Source organism: Schistocerca serialis, chromosome 1, assembly GCF_023864345.2.
Source record: "Schistocerca serialis cubense isolate TAMUIC-IGC-003099 chromosome 1, iqSchSeri2.2, whole genome shotgun sequence".
Taxonomy (NCBI): Eukaryota; Metazoa; Arthropoda; class Insecta; order Orthoptera; family Acrididae; genus Schistocerca; species Schistocerca serialis.
The window spans coordinates 953,721,960-953,740,212 of NC_064638.1; the positions used below are offsets into that span (position 1 = coordinate 953,721,960).

General features: G+C 43.7%; 1 protein-coding gene across 1 annotated transcript in view; it reads right to left on the reverse strand.

The window, feature by feature from the left end:
- Positions 1-18,253, reverse strand: part of LOC126451484 (E3 ubiquitin-protein ligase MARCHF3-like) — an 84,596-nt gene that overhangs the window by 10,551 nt on the left and 55,792 nt on the right. The window contains exon 2 of the mRNA XM_050091033.1: positions 2,366-2,576. Within this exon, the coding sequence (XP_049946990.1) occupies positions 2,366-2,576 (211 nt within the window). The remainder of the gene's footprint in view (positions 1-2,365; positions 2,577-18,253) is intronic.

Consider the following 18,253-nt stretch of genomic DNA (forward strand, 5'->3'; position numbering starts at 1 on the left):
AGATTTAACGTACCTGTATTACGTCAGATGAATGAAAGTCGTAAGCAGTTGTTTACTTGTGACATGCAAAAAGTGTGAGACGTATTAGCACTTCTTGTCACGTCTTCAAACTTTTTGCATGTCACAAGTAAATAACTGCTTACGACTTTCTTTCATATAAATACTGAATACCTCTCGTAGATAACAAACGAAAAAGATTACAAAAATCAAGTAATGTTGAATGTAGGCTACTGTAATAACGACCAAATATAACAAGAAAACTACCGTATCCCTTCTACCCCACAGTAAGTAGGCCTATTAAAAACTGTCTTCAAGAGTGCCTACAATTACTTACTATGAACAATGTTTCAGCAACCACGACAACTGCGGAAAACGTGCTTACAACTTGCCTGGGTCAACAGTCAGGCAGTAATACTGAAACCAAAAGAATGCCTAGTGTTCTGATTCGGAACGAAATAAAGTTTGACTCTGCAAAGTCGAATGAGCATGGCACAACAACTATAGGAACTTTCCGTTTCCAGCAAAGACTGTCAGATATTGGCTTCAGAAAAGCTTGTTATGCTACCAGTATGCACGAACTGTTAAAGAAATATGAGCTTAAAAACCATATACAACTAAATCGAACATGCATGCACAACGTATAACAAGTCACTCAATAATTCAAATACCTTTTAATCATTTCCAAAAGTCTTCTGAACTTCAATTCAACTCAAAAGCACGGCGAACATGGGAAGCGCGAGAGACGTTTGGCAGAAAAATGGCGCCAGAGCTAATCAACCAATTACGGGCAACTTCACCTATGGCCACTCTCTCTGTATACAGGCTCTCTGTGGAGGGTATATAAAGCTTGCCGGAAGGACACGGACAAAATTGCAGTAGTTGTAAAGCAGAAACGGAGCGATTTACCTGACGCTGAAAACGATATGATCATTGCCTTTCGGACCAAGAGTGAAACCATATCCAGAACGATTAAGTTTGTAAGCTGTTCATGGCAAAATGGTGCTACTCAAATCCGGCGCTGAGGCAACTGCCCTGCACCACGGGCCGTAGTTCACAGGGATCTAGTCACGCTAAGGTGACCACCTCCTGCAATAACCACTCTCAGACGGCAGATGGGAGCCCTAGCGATGGAGGGTTAGGAAAATACGTGCAATTGTTGAGCTACTGACCACCCAGATGAACCAAGTGCCTACCAGCAGTTTCTTCTCAACGACCGTTCAGAGAAAGTTGTTGCGTATGAGCCTCCGCAGGTGACTGGTTTATGCACCCTTGGTGACTGACGTTCATTGGCAACGAAGGCTCGAAATTACCCCCAAGTGGGCATCGAATGAGTGACAACACGTGACCTCTTCAGATGAATCACGTTTCATGCACCATCGGAAAGACGACCGTTGGCATGTTCGGCGTTAGACATCTGAAAGTAAACACCCTGCAACATTCGTCGGAAGGGTCAAGGCTGCAGGGAATCAATCACCTGGGCAACCTCATCCTGACAGACAACACAATGTATCAGCACAAGTATGCAACTATCTTTGGAGACCATGTCCACCCCTAGACGCAGTTTCTATTTCGTGGGCACGATGCCATCTACCAGCAGAACAATGCAATGTGTCACCCAGCTCGTAGTGTGCGTGCGTGGCTGGAAAAGCTCCAAGTGAGTTTACCGTACTCCCCTGGCCACCAACACCCCTTATTTAAATCCAATCGAGAATCTGTAGGACCACGTCGATCCGGCTGTACGCGCGGTGGATCCTCAGCCGAGAAACCTAGAGCAGCTGGCCATGGCAACTGAGTTCGCATGGCCGCAGGTCCTTGCTGGTTCGTTCCAGTACCTCACTGACTATCTTCTGCACGTCTCGAAGCGGTCAGCGCTGCAAAAGATGGTTAATCTGCATTTTGTCAGGTGGTCGCATTAATGTAACTCTACTGTGCATAACAGGATAACTGCTGTAACTGCTATTGCATCATAATGTTCAAGACCTCTTCCACTCATGGTGCACTGAAAACCACCTTGAGTGGCGTCCTATACTTCGACTACGTAAAAAGCAGCCCAGATATAAATGTAAGAGGAGAAAGAAGAACATCTATACCTTCAAGCCACTGGTGCATCTTGCACTAAACCCGCAGTAGGTCCGACTTTCACCCGAATTTCAAGCGTAAGGACAATTTAGCACCTGTAGCAACTATCTCCCGAGCTGTATTTAACAAAGGTTGACAATTTCTCACATATAAATAAGCATCTAATAATATACTTCTGTGAAAGACTGCCCATGCAAGTACTGTAAGTTCTTTTCTACAACTTGGCTAACCTGATGCGGTAACAGGAGCTCCACCATGAGTACCATTCGCTGAAATGTCCACTGACGGCGATGCCGAGCCAGATGAAGAAGCAGATGACAATGATAGCGCACATCACCAGGAGTCCGATTGCCGTCAGGGCCTCTGTGGTAGTCTCGTTTGGTCCGATCCCCACGGGACCCTTCGCTAGCTCCAGAATACCGCGTACGCTAAAATACACGTACGCTCCGATCACCGGCATAACGCATATCACTGTCAACAGGTCGATCACCAGTAATCTGGAAATGAAACCGTCAATAGATGTGTCACAGAAAGTCATATTTAAACAGTCATGGTACAACAGTATACATTGTAGCACCTGACGCATCATGAACATTAACTTGAAGACAGTCACATGGCAGTTTAATTATGGGAATATGTTTTGAATTTCCAGCCACCTGCAGCTACCATAAAAGTATTTACGATTCGAGAGCTCACATCTCAATTTCAAATACCATACCAGTTGCTCGAAGTCAAAGAATATGGCGTGGCCATACAGCAACATTTAATTAGAGAGTCCGAACAATGCACTCAGTGACGCTTGTTTGGGATTAAATTATCAACATTATGAGCCATGACAATCATACATAAATTATGCCAAGTAGTCGAATACATTAAGTAGAGTTAGTGTATTTGACTGCACGACTACCACGAATCGTACAGTTAAAGTAAAAAGATGTTTCAGTTTTCATCTGATATATTTTTATATCATCAATAAATTTAGGAAAGAATTTTCATTCTGCAGCGGAATATGTGCTGTTTTAAGACTTCCTGGGAGATTAAAACCGCGAGACAGATTGGGAATCGAAACTGGAACCTTTGCCTTTTGCGAACAAGTGATTTATTAACTGAGCTATCCAAGCAGGAGACGTCCTCAATCTTTTACTTCCGTCTGTACCTCATCTCCGATCTTTCAGATTTCACATAAATTCTTCTACATACCTACCGAGAGAGGTGGGGTAGGGATTAACATAATGCATTCGCATTCCGGAGGATGAAGGTGCAAATCCCTGTCTAACTATCTAGATTTAGATTTTCTGTGATTTCCGTCACTCACTCCAGGCAAACGCCGTAATGATTCCTTTGAAAACGGCAGGGCCCATTTCCTTCCCCATCGTTTCGTAATCCGAGCTTGTGCTCCATCTTTAGTTACCTCGTCGATGAGACGTTAATCACTAATCTTCCTTCTTTACTTTCTTCTCCATTACTTGCGATACCATTCCTCCTGAAAGAAAGGATATTGCGGAAATGTGGCAGGGGATACTCTCGTCAGGTATGCACGAGAACTTTTGTAAAGCGTGGAAGGAGGGAGATGAGATGCTGGTACAATCAAAGCTCGGATGAGGGGCGGGAGGAGGGTGTTGCGAGAGTCGTGAGTTGTGATTGGTTAGCTTAGTCGGCTCGGCACTTGCCCAGGCAAGGCAAATGCCCCATGCTCCAGTCCCGGACTGGCTTGCAGTTCTAATCTGCAAGAAAGTTTCAGTAAATTTTGGATTTCGCTAATTGTTTTGTATGTAAAAGTCTCTGACTGCCTCTCCCACCGGAGGTTCGAGTCCTACCTCGGGCATGGGTGTGTGCACTGTTCTTCGCATAAGTTAGTTTAAGTAGTGTGTAAGTCTAGGGATCGATGACCTCAGTAGTTTGGTCCCTTAGGAATTCACACACATTTGAACATTTGAAAGTCTCTGTGGGGTCAAACAAAAAACTATCCGGTTGTTTCAGCTGTTATATACCAAGCGTGATTTGTTTTGCTAGAGAACAATCTGGACAAAGGGTGTGATCATTGTACTAGAAAATGTATGATGGAAATGGAGACTACCTTGGGTAGTTTATTCTATGTAGGTGCACTCAAGTGGAAACGGGGGGGGGGGGGGGGGGGGGGAGGGAGAAGTTGGAGACGGAAGAATAACACCGATACAGTGGGAGGAAGGAAGAATCTTAAACTAGGAGAAAAGCCTCTACCTCTACCATAGTAGTTTGTCGAGACGGGTTAGAAAAGGAAATGACGATTAAGAATATTCATTCAAGTCAGTAACACAATCGTTTTAACAAATCGCTTTTAATAACAAAATCGTTTTAAGTTACAGAGAGACAGACTTAAAATGCAGAATGTTTTGAAACTATATACGAGAGTGCAATTTTTTAATTCTAGCATTATTGTTATTTAAATGTAAGTCAATAAAATGATATGATTTGTATCACATGTCTAATTTTATATTTATTGTACAGCGATGGTTAACACTGTAGCAATTGTTGCAGTTCTTTTAATTTCTCTAATTTACATCTAAAAGCAGTTCAAACAATTCCTCAATATAGCAAAAACAAAATCATCTGCAAGAAGAGCAATTCATGATGTTCTGGGGACACCAAATGTAGCGGCAGCTGTCGAGCCGAGAGGACGCACAGCAGAGCAGCAGCAGCAGTTGTGTGATAAACTGTAAATTAATTTAATCTTTGTTTTTTGTTCACGTGCTTCTGCGAGGAAGTGAACTGTACGTTTGTATTTTACTGTGTAGACTATTGGTTAGAAAATTAATCGTAGTTTTTGTTTTTGTGTACCTCTTGTAAATATCCTTGTGTAGGGCGGCTTCCTAGCATAAATTTTCCGTGTAGATAATTTTATTTCTGTTTAATACCTTGCGGACTCAGAGTTCAGTGAGAAATCTGCACACCAACTCTTTTTTTTTTACTTTATTCTCCTTTGGTATATTTTCAAACTCAGTAGCGTGATTTGAGACCATGTATCTATTTTATACACAATACGATATGACTAGGGACTGCGCTTGTTGTGAGCGGACACAAGGAGAGTTGGCTGCTGTGCGTAAACAGCTGGAAATTGCGTTGGCTGCCGCCGACAAGCTTCTAGCTAATACTCGAATTTGCGGTGACGTCGGGGCCCCAGTGACGAGACCTGCGAGACCTTTGGTGCCACTGGAATCCCCTGGTGGCCCGGACGTCGCTGCGGCTACCGATATGCAACATCTGACCGGTCCGTCTGCACTCCAGAGTGGGTGGCAGACAGTGGTGGGTTCGCGTGTCACTGGGCGGAAGGCGAAAGTGGAAACAGGCCGTGCGGCTGGCTCCTTACGTCTTAGCAACAGGTACGAGATGCTTCCCAGTGTTGATGAAAACTCTGAGCCAGCACGGGATGCCTCTCCTGTTGGGCCAGCGGTCGATTTTCCTGCCCAGTCCGACAGGTACAGAGGGTGGGTATACTAGACGTTTGGAGCTCCAATGTTAGGAGGGTGTGGCGCCCCTCAGGGAGATAGACAAGGCGGGAAGTAATTCCAGTGTGCATTCGGTATGTTTGCCGGGAGGTCTCATCCGTGACGTGGAAGAGGCCCTGCCGGCGGCTATCGAGCGCACTGGGTGCGACCGGCTGCATGTAGTGGCACATGTCGGCACGAATGACGCACGCCTGCCACTTAAGTTCTGAGGCCATCCTCGGCTCCTTTCGGCGGCTGGCTGATTTGGTGAAGGCAACTAGCAACGCACGTGAAGTGCAGGCTAAGCTGTCTATTTGTAGCATCGTACCCAAGGTTGATCGCGGTCCTCTGATTTTGAGCAGAGTGGAAGGTCTAAACGAGAGGCTCAGACGGCTCTGCGACGGTACAGGATCCGAATTTCTCGACCTCCGCTATCGGGTGCAGAATTGTAGGGTTCCCCTTAACAGGTCAGGCGTGCACTACACACAGGAAGCGGCTGCTAGGGTAGCGGAGTACGTGTGGCGTGCACATGGGGCTTTTTTTAGGTTAGAGGACCCCTTCATTGGGAGCAAACAGGATTTGCCTGTTAAATCAGCCACAGTGACCTCAGAGGATCTGGTTCCTGGCAGGCCATATAAATAAAAGATTAATATAATTTTAGCAAGCTGCAGGAGCATCCAAGGAAAGGTCCCAGAATTAGTATCGCTTATTAAAGATTATAATGCACAGACAGTATCGGGAACAGAAAGCTAGTTGAAGCCAGATGTCAATGACAACGAAATCCTATGTTCAGACGGTAATGTTTATCGTAAGGATAGGTTAGTCGCCAATGGTGACGGCGAGTTTATTGGAGTAAAAAATTCGATAAAATCTAGCGAGTGGATCACGGCTTCCGAATGTGAATAAATCTGGGTGAAATTGAGCATCAAAGAACAGTCAAAAATTGTGATTGGATGCTTTTATAGACCACCTGGGTCAGGATCTGTAGTTGTAGAGCGCTTCAGACAGAGCTTACAGAATGTCAATAGTAATTTTCCTGATATGCCGTTGTAATAGGGGGTGACTTCAATTTGCCAGGTATAGATTGGGAGTGTTATGTCATCAAAACTGGTGCCAGAGATAGGGAATCGTGAGGCAATGTTCTGGATATCTTGTCCGAAAATTACTTTGAGCAGATAGAGAACCAACTCGTGAGCGCAACGTCTTAGACCTCCTGGCAACAAACGGACCTTAACTTATCAACTCAGTTAACGTAGAGGAAGGTATCAATGATCATAAGGCTGTGACAGCATATATGACACGGTTCCTAGAAGGAATGTTAAGAAAGGAAGGAAGATATATTTGCTCAGCAAGGGTGACAGGATACAAATTTCAGAATATCTCAGCAGTCAACGTCAAATATTCTGTGATGAGGACGAAGATGTGGAGAACAAATGGAAAAAATTCAAAGGCATTCAATATGCCCTAGACAAGTATGTTCCGAGTAAGGTTTTAAGGGATGGGAAAGATCCACTATGGTTTACTAGCCGTGTTAGAAAAGCGCTGCCGGCCGATGTGGCCGAGCGGTTCTCGGCGCTTCAGTCTGGAACAGTGCGACCGCTACGGTCGCAGGTTCGAATCCCGCCTCGGGCATGGATGTGTGTGATGTCCTTAGGTTAGTTAGGTTTAAGTATTTCTAAATTATAGGGGACTGATGACCTCAGATGTTAAGTCCCATAGTGCTCAGAGCCATTTGAACCATTTGAAAAGCGCTACGTAAACAAAGAGCACTTCATCTCATATTCAAGAGAAGTAAAAACCTAGCTGACAAACAGAAGCTGAACGACGCGAAAATGAGTGTAAGGAGAGCAATGAGAGAAGCGTTCAATGATTTTGAAAGTAAGACGTTGTCAACCGACCTGAGTAAAAACCGTAAGAGATTTTGGTCGTGTGCAAAATCAGTAAGTGGGTCAAAATCACACCGGCACCGAAACGAAAGACAACAGAGAGAAGACCGAAATACTGAATTTGGTCTTCCGCAGTTGTTTCACAGCGGAAAATCGTAACACTGTCCCTCTTTTCAATCGTCGTGCGAACGTCGATGTGGCAGATATTGTGATAACCGATCGCGGAATTGAAAAGTAGCTACAATCTTTTAGTATTGCAAAGGCTTCAGGATCAGGTGAGATGCCTATAAGCTTCTGTAAAGATTATTCGAAAGAACTTGCTCCCCTTCTAGCAGTAATTTATCGTAGGGCGCTTGAGCAACGAAAGGTACCAATGACTGGAAAAAAAAAGCGCAGGTCATTCCCGTTTTCAAGAAATGGCGTAAGAGATGAGATCCACACAATTATAGACCTATATCGTTGATGTGAATCTGTTGTAGAATTATGGAACATGTTTTATGTTCAAGAATTATGACGTTTTTGGAAAATGAACAACTCCTCTATAAAAATCAACATGGATTCCGCAAACACAGATCATGCGAAACTCAACTCATTCTGTTTCTCCATGAGATCCACAGTGCAGGGGACAACGGTGCTCAGGCAGTGTTCGTTGACTTCAGTAAGGCATTTGGCACCGTCACTCATTGCCGTTTAATGAAAAGAATACGAGCTTACGGAATATCAGAGCAGACCTGCGAGTGAATTCAAGACTTTCTTGCAGACAGAACTCAACACGTCGCCTTAACGGAAATAAATCGACAGATATAAAGTTAATACCCGGAGTACCACAGGGAAGTGTGATAGGACCGTTGCTGTTCACAATATATATAAATGGTCTAGTAGAAAGCATCGGACGCTCTTTAAGGCTATTCGCAGATGATGCAGTTGTTTATACCGAAGTAGCAACGCCAGAAGATAGTAAGAATTTGCAGAACGACCTGCAGAGAATCTATGAATAGTGAAGACTCTGGCAGTTGACCATGAACGTAAATAAATGTAACATATTGCGCATACACAGGAAAAGAAATCCATTACTGTACAGCTACACTACTGATGACAAATAGCTGGAGACAGCACTACCGTGAAACATCTAGGCGTAATTATCCAGAGCGACCTAAAGTGGAATGACCATATAAAACAGGTACTGGGAAAAGCAGACACCATTCTCAGATTCATCGGAAGAATATTAAGGAATTGTAACTCATCCACGAAACGAGTGGCTTATAAGGCGCTTGTTCGCCCGATTATTGATATTGTTCATCTATCTGGGATCCCTATCAGGTAGGACTGATAGAGAGAGAAGATCCAACGAAGAGTGGCGTGTTTCGTGACGGTATCGTTTAGTTGGCGAGAGAGCGCTACGGTGATGCTAAACGAACCCCACCAGCAGACGTTACAAGAGAGGCGTTTTACATCACGGAGAGGTTTACTACTGAAATTCCGGGACAGCACTTTTCAGTAGGAGTCACACAACATATACTTCCCCCCACATACATTGTAAGAGGTCCGAGCAGATGTCATTTCGATGTATTGCTCACGCGCTGCCTGCGATATGTAAGGTATAAGAGAATCTCAGACCAGAGAGCAGTGTTGACTGCAGTAGGAACTGTGTACCTTTAGCAGTAAGTTGTTGCTAGCGAGCAGTCTGGTCTGGTGTATCGTGTTGGCTGGGCCGGTCGTGGTGCAGCGATGCCGGAGCCTGAGCATTATTGTATAAGGTAAAAGGCAGCCTCGCGCATATGTAGTAATGTTATCTCAAGTCCCATGTAAATGTTTTAAAAATGTCCTAATAATAATCTTTCTCGTAAAAAATAACTTTTAACAACCATTCATTTCAATTTAAAGAATTTACTAATTTCTCCAATCCATGATCATCCCGATTATTGCAAAAGAAAAATCAGTTGTTTCCTTTCATAAATGACTTATCTATCGGCCAGCATTCCACATGTATATGCGTTATCCGGCAACTTCATTGAGGTAAGAATTTTTCTTTTTTATTCAGAATGATCTTTCAGGGCCATGTCGCTGCACTGCTGACGTCCAAAATAAACCAGGTTAAATTCACAGTCAATTATTGAAAAATTTTAAGTGAGTGACAATTTAATTGACAGGTTAGTTACATTGTATTATTACCAGGTTACTGAATTTATTTTTTGTTGGGACGTTACCCTGAACGTGAACGACATAATTGTAATTTTTACTGTTGAGAAGTTTAGGAATTTTTCTGTTTTGAGGTTACACTAAATGTCAATATTATTCATACGTATTATATTATTTTCATTTTGTGGGGAGGTTACAACATAGGTCCTTTCTCCACTGCTTACGTATCCACATCGATCCATCTTAATGCACTGATTTTTTAGAGCCGACCGTCATGTATCTACCAATTACCTGTCTTGATGGAGGGTCACATGATCGCCTGACATCAGTTCTACAGGACGGAGAAAAATTCCGAACTTGGAGGCCGGTATGCGATTCCTCATCGAGTTTCAAGACAAAAGTTCATCTAGCAAATGCAGATCGAGTGTATTTTGAAACCACATGTATAAAAACGAAGAGTTGGAAACCCTGTCACGTGGTGCAGCGAATCGGTATGTCAAGAGCAACGTGTAGCAACCCACACTAACGTACAAGCCGTCGTAGCTGATTGCAAACACTGTTAGGTTACACAACCCTACATCAGCCCTGAAGCTATGGCTCGAATACCCGTCGGATTTCTTTTTTATAATTTTTAGGCATCTGTTCCCTAGTTCTTGTCGATTATAAGCATGACATTTTGGCACATGGTAACAGCCCATCACATGACAGTGGGATACATTAAACTGCGTGAATATGCATACTAACCGCGCACTCCACAGCCATAACTGATTCTATCAAGTTCATATAGGGTGGCTTGCTCGTGGAGTACACAAACAATGGATACGTCGATATGCTTTTGATGCTGGTTGCATCTGATAACCAAGATGCTGCTGCTGCTCGTGCATATGCCGCACGTGTTGTGTGAGTTGTTGTCTTCAGTCCTGAGACTGGTTTGATGCAGCTCTCCAAGCTACTCTATCCTGTGCAAGATTCTTCATCTCCCCGTACCTACTGCAACCTACATCCTTCTGAATCTGCTTAGTGTATTCATCTCTTGGTCTCCCTCTACGATTTTTACCCTCCACGCTCCCCTCCAATGCGAAATTGGTGATCCCTTGATGCCTCAGAACATGTCCTACCAACCGGTCCCTTCTTCTTGTCAAGTTGTGCCACAAACTACTCTTCTCCCCAATTCTATTCAATACCTCCTCATTAGTTATATGATCTACCCATCTAATCTTCAGCATTCTTCTGTAGCACTACATTTCGAAAGCTTCTGTTCTCTTATTGTCTAAACTATTTATCGTCCATGTTTCACTTACATACATGGCTACACTCCATACAAATACTTTCAGAAACGACTTCCTGACACTTAAATCTATACTCGATGTTAACAAATTTCTCTTCTTCAGAGACGCTTTGCTTGCCATTGCCAGTCTACATTTTATATCCTCTCTACTTCGACCATCATCAGTTATTTTGCTCCCCAAATAGCAGAACTCCTTTACTACTTTAAGTGTCTCATTTCCTAATCTAATTCCCTAAGCATCACCCGACTTAATTCGACTACATTCCAATATCCTCATTTTGCTTTTGTTGATGTTTATCTTATACCCTCCTTTCATGACACTGTCCATTCCGTTCAACTGTTCTTCCAAGTCCTTTGCTGTCTCTGACAGAATTACAATGTCATCGGCGAACCTCAACGTTTTTATTTCTTCTCCATGGACTTTAATACCTACTCCGAACTTTTCTTTTGTTTCCTTTACTGCTTGCTCAATATACAGATTGAATAACATCGGGGACAGGCTACAACCCTGTCTCACTCCCTTCCCAACCAGTGCTTCCCTTTCATGTCCCTCGACTCTTATAACTTCCATCTGGTTTCTGTACAAATTGTAAATAGCCTTTCGCTCCCTGTATTTTACCCCTGCAATCTTTAGAATTTGAAAGAGAGTATTGCAGTCAACATTGTCAAAAGCTTTCTCTAAGTCTACAAATGCTAGAAATGTAGGTTTGCCTTTCCATAATCTATTTTCTAAGATAAGTCGTAGGGTCAGTATTGCCTCACGTGTTCCAACATTTCTGCGGAATCCAAACTGATCTTCGCCGAGGTTGACTTCTACCAGTCTTTCCATTCGTCTGTAAAGAATTCGCGTTAATATTTTGCAGTTGTGATTTATTAAACTGATAGTTCGGTAATTTTCACATCTATCAACACCTGCTTTCTTTGGGATTGGAATTATTATATTCTTCTTGAAGTCTGAGGGTATTTCGCCTGTCTCATACATCTTGCTCACCTGATGGTAGAGTTTTGTCAGAAATGGCTCTCCCAAGGCCGTCAGTAGTTCGAATGGAATGTTGTCTACTCCCGGGGCCTTGTTTCGACTCAGGTCTTTCAGTGCTCTGTCAAAACTCTTAACGCAGTATCGTATCTCCCATTTCATCTTCATCCACATACTCTTCCATTTCCATAATATTGTCCTCAAGTACATCGCCCGTGTATAGACCCTTTATATACTCCTTCCACCTTTCTGCTTTCCCTTCTTTGCTTCGAACTGGGTTTCCATCTGAGCTCTTGATATCCATACGAGTCGCTCTCTTTTCTCCAAAGGTCTCTTTAATTTTCTTGTAGGCAGTATCTATTTTACCCCTAGTGGGATAAGCCTCTACATCCTTACATTTGTCCTCTAGCCATCCCCGCTTAGCCATTTTGCACTTCCTGTCGATCTAACTTTTGAGACGTTTGTATTCCTTTTTGCCTGCTTCATTTACTGCGTTTTTATATTTTCTCCTTTCATCAATTAAATTCAATATTTCTTCTGCTACCCAAGGATTTCTACTAGCCCTCGTCTTTTTACCTACTTGATCCTCTGCTGCCTTCACTACTTCATCCCTCAGAGCTACCCATTCTTCTGCTACTGTATTTCTTTCCCCCATTCCTGTCAATTGTTCCCTTATGCTCTCCCTGAAACTCTGTACAACATCTGGTTTAGTCAGCTTATCAGGGTTCCATCTCCTTAAATTCCCACCTTTTTGCAGATTCTTCAGTTTTAATCTACAGTTCATAACCAATAGATTGTGGTCAGAGTCCACATCTGCCCCTGGAAATGTCTTACAATTTAAAACCTGTTTCCTAAATCTCTGTCTTACCATTATATAATCTATCTGATACCTTCTAGTATCTCCAGGATTCTTCTATGTATACAACATTCTTTTATGATTCTTGAACCAAGCTATGTTTCCTTCTCTCCCTTTTCCTACTCTCGCACTCCAGTCACCCATGACTATTAAATTTTCGTCTCCCTTCACTACCTGAATAATTTCTTTTATCTCTTCTTTTTCTTTTTTTTTTCTTTTATCTCATCATACATTTCATCAATTTCTTCATCATCTGCAGAGCTAGTTGGCGTATAAACCTGTACTACTGTAGTAGGCATGGGCTTCGTGTCTATCGTGGTCACAATAATGCGTTCACTATGCTTTTTGTAGGAGCTTACCCGCACTCCTATTTTTTTATTCATTATTAAACCTACTCCTGCATTACCCCTATTTGATTTTGTACTTATAACACTGTATTCACCAGACCAAAAGTCTTGTTCCTCCTGCCACCGAACTTCACTAACTGCCACTATACCTAACTTCAACCTACCCATTTCCCTTTTTAAATTTTCTAACCTACCTGCCCGATTAAGGGGTCTGACATTCCACGCTCCGATCCCTAGAACCCCAGTTTTCTTTCTCCTGATAACGACGTCCTCTTGAGTAGTCCCCGCCCGGAGATCCGAATGGGGGACTCTTTTACCTCCGGAATATTTTACCCAAGAGGACGCCACCATCATTTAATCATACAGTGAAGCTGCATGCCCTCGGGAAAAATTACGGCTGTAGTTTCCCCTTGCTTTCAGCCGTTCGCAGTACCAGCACAGCAAGGCCGTTTTGGTTAGTGTTGCAATGCCAGATCAGTCAATCATCCAGACTGTTGCCCCTGCAACTACTGAAAAGGCTGCTGCCCCTCTTCAGGGCACTTTGCCGGCCGCTGTGACCGATCGGTTCTAGGCACTTCAGTCCGGAACCTTGCTGCCGCTACGGTCGCAGGTTCGAATCCTGCCTCGGGCATGGATGTGTGTGATGTCCTTAGGTTAGTTAGGTTTAAGTAGTTCTAAGTCTAGGGGACTGATGCCCTCAGATGTTAAGTCCCATAGTGCTTAGAGCCATTTGAACCATTTCTTCCACTTTGTGCAACAGCTATTGACAAACTGTACTTGTCAAATGCATCCTTCTGGCCGCTGGTGTTGAGTTCTTTAACGTGCAACACTTCAACAGTCAATCTTTGAGATATCTGGAACTGCCTTGCAGCATCACGGACACTTTTGCGAGGTGACTGGTAAACGGTTTCGAGCATCGCGACCTCCGTGGAGTACATCTAGTCCTTGGAAGACCTTTGCCTTACAGGTTTTCCGAAGGCGTTACCTCAGGCAACGAAAGACACTCATATCGGGATGGCGCCTTTGAGCGTTCCGTGCGGCGTGAACCATGGACCTTGCCGTTGGTGGGAAGGCTTGCGTGCCCCAGCGATACAGATGGCCGTACCGTAGGTGCAACCTCAACAGAGGGGTATCTGTTGAGAGGCCAGACAAACGTACTGTTGCCGAAGAGGAGCAACAGCCTTTTCAGTGGTTGCAGGGCTAACAGTCTGGATCACTAATTGATCTGACCATGTACTAGCAACCACAGCCTTCCTGTGCTGGTTCTGCGAAAGGCTGAAAGCAAAGGGATACTACAGCCGTAATTTGTTCTGAGGACGTCCGGCTATACTGTACGGCTAAATGATGATGGCATCGTCTTGGGTAAAATATTCCTGAGGTAAAATAGTCCCCCATTCGGATCTCTGGGATAGGACTACTCAGGAGAATGTTGTCATTTGGAGAAAAAAACTGGCGTTCTACGAATCGGAGCGTGGAATGCCAGATCCCTTAATCGGACAGGTAGGTTAGACCATTTAAAGAGGAAAATGGATAGGTTGAAGTTAGATACAGTGGGAATTAGTGAAGTTCGGTGGCAGGAGGAAGAGGACTTCTGATCAGGTGAATACAGGGTTACAAAAACGAAATAAGATAGGGGGGATGCAGGAGTGGGTGTAATACTGAATAAGAAAATAGCAATGCGGATCAGCTACTTTGAACAGCATACAGAACGCGTCGTAGACGCTCACGCCTACCATTGTAGTACAATTTTCCATACCAACTAGCTCTGCAAATCATTAAGAGGTTGAAGAAATGTATGATGACATAAAAGAAATTATCCAGATAGTTAAAGGAGACGGAAATTTGATCGTGAGTGGGGACTGGAATTCGATTGTAGGAAAAGGAGGAGAAGGAAGAATAGTGGGTGAATATGGACTGGGAGAAAGGAATGAAAGAGGAAGCAGCCGTGTAGAATTTTGCACAGAGCGTAATCTAGTCACCGGTGAAGTTGGTTCAAGAGTCATAAAAGAAAGTTATGTACGTGGAAGAGACATGGAGACACCGGAAGGACCCAGATTAATTATATAATAGTCATAAAGAGATTTAAGTACCAGATTTTAAATTGTAAGATATTTCCAGGAACAGATGTGGACTCTGACCACAATATATTGGTTCTCAACTATACACTAAATCTGAAGAAATTAGAAAAAGGTAGGAATTTTTGGAGATGGGACCTGGATAAGTTGAAAGAACCAGAGGTCTTTGAAAGTTTCAGATGGAACATTAGGCAACGGTTGACTAGAATAGAGGAAAGGAGTAAAGTAAAAGACGAATGGATAGCTTTGAGAGATGACGTAGAGAAGACGGTGGAGGATCAAGTAAGTGAAAGAACAAGACCTAGCAGAAATTCTTGGATAACTCAAGGGATACAGAATTTAACTGATGAAAGGAGAAAATTTAAAAATGCCGCTGATAAAGCAGGCAACGGGAGAAGACGATATTCCGTCAGAATACTGACAGCCTTGGGAGAGTCAGCCATGACAAAACTCTGCCATCTGGTGTACAAGATGTATGAGACACGCGAAATACCCACAGACTTCAAGAAGAATGTAGTAATTCCAGTTCCCAAAAAAGCGGTTGCTGACAAGTGTACAAATTACCGAACAATCAGTTTAACAGGTCACGCTTGCAAAATACTAACGCAAACTGTTTACAGAAGAATGGAAAAACTGGTAGAAGCTGACCTCAGGAAAGATCAGTTTGGATTCCGGAGAAATATAGGAACACACGGAGTAATACTGACCCTACGACACCTCATAAGATAGGTTAAAGAAAGGTAAACCTACATTTACGGCATTTATAGACTTACAGAAGTATTTTAAAAATGTTGACTGGAATACTCTCTTTGACATTCTGAAGGTATCAGGGGGAAAAATACAGGGAGTGTGAGGCTATTTACAACTTGTTCAAATGGCTCTGAGCACTACGGGACTTAACTTCTAAGGTCATCAATCCCCTAGAACTTAGGACTACTTAAACCTAACTAACCTAAGGACACCACACACATCCATGACCGAGGCAGGATTCGAACCTGCGACCGTAGCGGTCGCGCGGTTACAGAGTGAAGCTGCTAGAACCGCTCGGTCACTCGAGCCGGCGAGATACTTAAAAGCAGTAGATGATTTTTGCTATTTGGGCAGCAAAATATCTGATGATGGACGAAGTAGAGAAGTTATAAGATGTAGACTGACAATGACAAGAAAAGCATTAGTGGAGAATAGAAATTTGTTCACATCGAGTATAGATTTAAGTGGCAGGAAGTCTTTTCTGAATGTATTTTTATGGAGTGTAGCCATGTATAGAAGTGAAAAGTGGACGATAAACAATTTAGATAAAAGAGACTAGAAGCTCTCGAAATGTGGTGCTACAGGATAATGCTGAAGATAGATAAGTCGATCACGTAACTAACAAGGAAGTTCTGAATAGAACTGGGAAGTAAAGAAATTTGTGGCACAACCTGACTAGAAGAAGAGATCGGTTCGTAGGACATATTCTGAGACATCAAGGGATCACTGGTTCAGTATTTGAGGGATGTGTGTGATAAAAATCATAGAGGGAGACCAAGAGATGAATACAGTGAACAGATTCAGAAAGATGTAGGTTGCAATAGTTATTAGGAGATGGAGTGAACACATGGAGAGCTGCATCAAACCAGTTTTCAGACTGAAGATCACAAAAGCAGAAAAAAATTGTTTGGCGTGAACGCGAGTCGAACTTCAGCGAGTATCTATATGCATTCCCTATGGTATTGCCCCGTCTCACTCTGTAACATCTGTCTTTTTAATTAATTATTTTTTATATTTTAAATTTTTTGTTAGGGGTCACAACCGACTCCAAGCTGGAGAGACATGGTGGGCAGTGCAGCAGCAGTGCAGTAGGGAGTCGCATATTTTGCTTTAATATTTGTTTTGTAGTTTGATTCTTAATTTCTTTCCGAGTGTTTGTGCGCTTGCATATTTAATTACATAAAATCCTTGCGTATTCTCGTATTTGAGAGGAGTTATATTGCTTATTGATAGATGTAAAGTATAAATTCGCGGAGTCGTTAGTCTGTTTGTTTTTGACAGCCAGTGCTTTCTGTTTATTTCTTAGAGTCAGTTAGCAGCAGACAGAGGCCAGTGCAGTTTCATCTGTGCTTGTAGAGTGACGTGTGTGAGCAGCAGTAGCAGAAACTAGTCGTATATTCAGTTTTTCGTATTAGTTCCGCCGGTTTAATTCAAATTACTTTGTGTGTTTGTGTGCTTGCGTGGTAAAATTTTTCGGATCTTTGCGTATTTTCGAATTAGAAAGAGGTAGTATCAAATTTTAATAACGGTAGAGTGTAACATCGCGTAGGCGGTTGTCATTTTTACTAAGACAGGGGTAGGATCGCATTGTAATATCTGTACAGTGGCGTAGTCGTGGTCATTTGATTGCTTGGTTCGTAAGTAATTGTTCATATATCGCAGCTCCATCTGGCGCTGGTGACGCAACTGTGCAGTCGCGTATTGCTTTTTTATTTGCCGCAACTCTATACGTCCAGATATTAGCAGTAGGATGGATAGGGTGTGTGCGTGCTGTGTGCGGGCGCAGGAGGAACTGGCCGCGTTTCGCGAGCAGCTGAGCGTGCTGTTGGCCACGATCAGCCGCCTTCAGGCTGCTGCCTCGAGGTGCAGCGACGGCGGAGGATCTGGCGCGTCGCTTGAGACTCCCCAGGTGTCGCTTGCTGCGTCCGCTGACTCAGCCGCCGAGGCACCTTCTAGCGTACCCGGCGCGTTGGGGCCGCCCTCACCTCAGGGTGAGTGGCGGCCTGCTACGCGTTCGCGTCGCTCGAGGCGGATGGTCAATGTGGAGGCTGGCCGGCTGGCCTCGCCCGTTCAACCTGTCAGTGGGCAGGTGGCCGCTCCTTCAGCAGGGCCCGAGCGGCACACGGTGGCAAAGGCTTGCCGGTTATTGGGAGCTCCAACGTTAGGCGGGTGATGGAGCCCTTAGGGAAAGAACGTACAGGGCTGGAAAGAATTTCAACGTGCATTCGGTTTGTCTGCCGGGGGGCCTCATCCAAGATGTGGAGGCGGCCATGCCAGCGGCTATCGAGCGTACGGGGTGCAGTCGTCTGCAAGTAGTTGCTCACGTCGGCACCAATGATGCCTGTCGCTTGGGTTCTGAGGCGATCCTCAGTTCGTAGAAGCGGCTGGCGGAT